This window comes from Sphaeroforma arctica, assembly GCF_001186125.1.
Source record: "Sphaeroforma arctica JP610 unplaced genomic scaffold supercont1.1826, whole genome shotgun sequence".
In the NCBI taxonomy this organism is placed as follows: Eukaryota; class Ichthyosporea; order Ichthyophonida; genus Sphaeroforma; species Sphaeroforma arctica.
In genome coordinates, this window is record NW_014038732.1 from 8579 (window position 1) to 11005 (window position 2427).

Below are 2427 nucleotides of genomic sequence, written 5' to 3' on the forward strand. Positions count from 1 at the left end.
AGGTGGTTATGCTCATAAGCTGATTTCTTGGCTATGTTCATGGACGAATTAGTTGGCTATGCTCATAGTCTAATTAGTTTGCTATGCTCATTAGTCTAATTTGTTGACTATGCTCATTGGCTAATTAGTTGGCTATGCTCGTAGGCTGATTAGTTGGCTATGCTCATAGTCTAATTAGTTGGCTATGCTCACAGTCTAATTAGTTGGCTATACTCATAGTCTAATTAGTTGGCTATGCTGTATTCCACACCATCTACAAGTATTAATACTGTACCCGCTGCCTTTCTATGTTTCTGTGTGCTCTGCCGCACATACGGTCTCCACATACCGTGTCTGTTGATGGCAGGCAAGTACAAAACACTTACAATACCTGTACAGGCACAAATCACGATCAAATGATCGACATGCTGATGTGTAACTGTATTCCGTTTCACACATGCGGATACTATCCTGAGCTTCGTAGCAGCAATGATTGGCATCCTGATGTGTATCTATATTTCTTTTCTACTATTCAAACAGACGGATAACATTCTAGACTTCGTATCCAAGCACACATCCATCAAAGACGTGTACCATGTGCTCAGTCCTCCGGGGCATCCGAGCTGCAAATCCAACGCAAAAGAAAAGAATTTCAACTACAAGGACGAATGGTCGTGGGACAAGACGCTCAAGTAAGACGTGTATGTTAATGATACTCGAGCTGTTTTTCTTTAGAATCCATGATATATAGACGTTTGGATGTATATGAACAGTATGAATGTATATGGAAAGTATGAATGTTTATGAACAGTATGAATGTATATGGATAGTATGAATGTATATGAACAGTATGAACGTACATGAACAGTATGAATGTATATGGAAAGTATGAATGTATATGAATAATATGAATGTATATGGAAAGTATGAATGTATATGAACAGTATGAATGTATATGGAAAGTATGGATGTATATGAACAGTATGAATGTATATGAACAGTATGAATGTACATGGAAATTTTATATGAAATACCTATCTGACCAAAGCCTGTATCGTTTACATTTATTCTGCGCCATACATAAACCAGAGTGCAAATGGACTACTGGGGAATTAACAACATTGACCGTGTCCGTGCGAAGTTCCCACGTATCCGTACGATAGAGTTTGTGGATACGTTTCAGGCGACTGACCCAAGACCTGACCTGCACTCGGAGGAGGACTGTCTGCACTACTGCCACGTAGGAGTGCCGGATGTGTGGGCTCAGTTTGTACTGGAGTATATGCAGGCACATACGAACAACTAGTGATGATACCTGATTAGGCACACACAAACGATATAGATGCACAGCGATATGTGGTATATACGTATTACGTATATAAGAGGGTGGACGGCAACTCAGGCTCTAGGGGTGATCACACGCGGCAAACGTACCGTACTTTGCAGTAGAGAATAATATACTGGCGTTTGGGAACAAGTCCTGGGGATACGTTGACACATTGCTTCATCAGGTACACGTTGACACTCAGCGTGTGTGCATGTACGAAGACTACTTGCACCACAGCCGTGTGGGATCCGCATGCCCGCGGGGTTTATACGAGCTTGAGGGCATTCGTATTCTGGAGCTGTCACATAGATGGAAGCTATCAAATCGTATACACGGAAGACAGACACTTGCTAGTATCTGGCCTGTATGCTGATAAACGTTTTTTACGCCTTACTAGTATCTGGCCTGCATGCTGGCAAACGCGTTGTACGCCGTACTAGTATCTGACCTGTATGCTGATAAACGTATTGTACGCCTTACTAGTAACTGGCATGTATGCTGGTAAACGTATTGTACGCTTTACTAGTATCTGGCCTGTATGCTGGTACACGTATTGTACGCTTTACTAGTATCTGGCCTGTATGCTGGTAAACGTATTGTGCGCCTTACTAGTAACTGGCATGTATGCTGGTAAACGTATTGTACGCTTTACTAATATCTGGCCTGTATGCTGGTACACGTATTGTACGCTTTAATAGTATCTGGCCTGTATGCTGGTAAACGTATTGTGCGCTTTACTAGTATCTGGCCTGTATGCTGGTACACGTATTGTACGCCTTACCAGTATCTGGCATGTATGTTGGTAAACGTATTGTACGCCTTACTAGTATCTGGCCTATGCGTATCAGCCTAATACTGTCTTCGGGAAGATGCGCTCTCTGTGTACGTAGGTCCGTACTGATACATACCAAAAACGAGAGCAGTTGTTGGCAGCTAAGCAATATTGAAAGTAATGGTAGACATAGAGCACCCATGCATGAACCGCAAATATTTCGATGGGTAGCAAAAGTAATATTAAAACCAATGGGAGACATAAGGCACACATGCTATAGTACACATATATTTACTTTTATATATATACATACTCGCTTTGTTTGAATATATTTTTTTTATTATATATA

General features: G+C 41.3%; 1 protein-coding gene across 1 annotated transcript; it reads left to right on the top strand.

The window, feature by feature from the left end:
• Positions 1–395: 395 nt before the first annotated feature.
• On the top strand, positions 396–1285 carry SARC_11696 (hypothetical protein; the record flags this gene model as incomplete). The annotated part of the gene is made up of 3 exons (XM_014294214.1): positions 396–485; positions 520–671; positions 1069–1285. The coding sequence occupies 3 exons, from the start codon at positions 396–398 to the stop codon at positions 1283–1285; spliced, it is 459 nt and encodes a 152-aa protein (XP_014149689.1).
• Positions 1286–2427: the final 1142 nt, after the last annotated feature.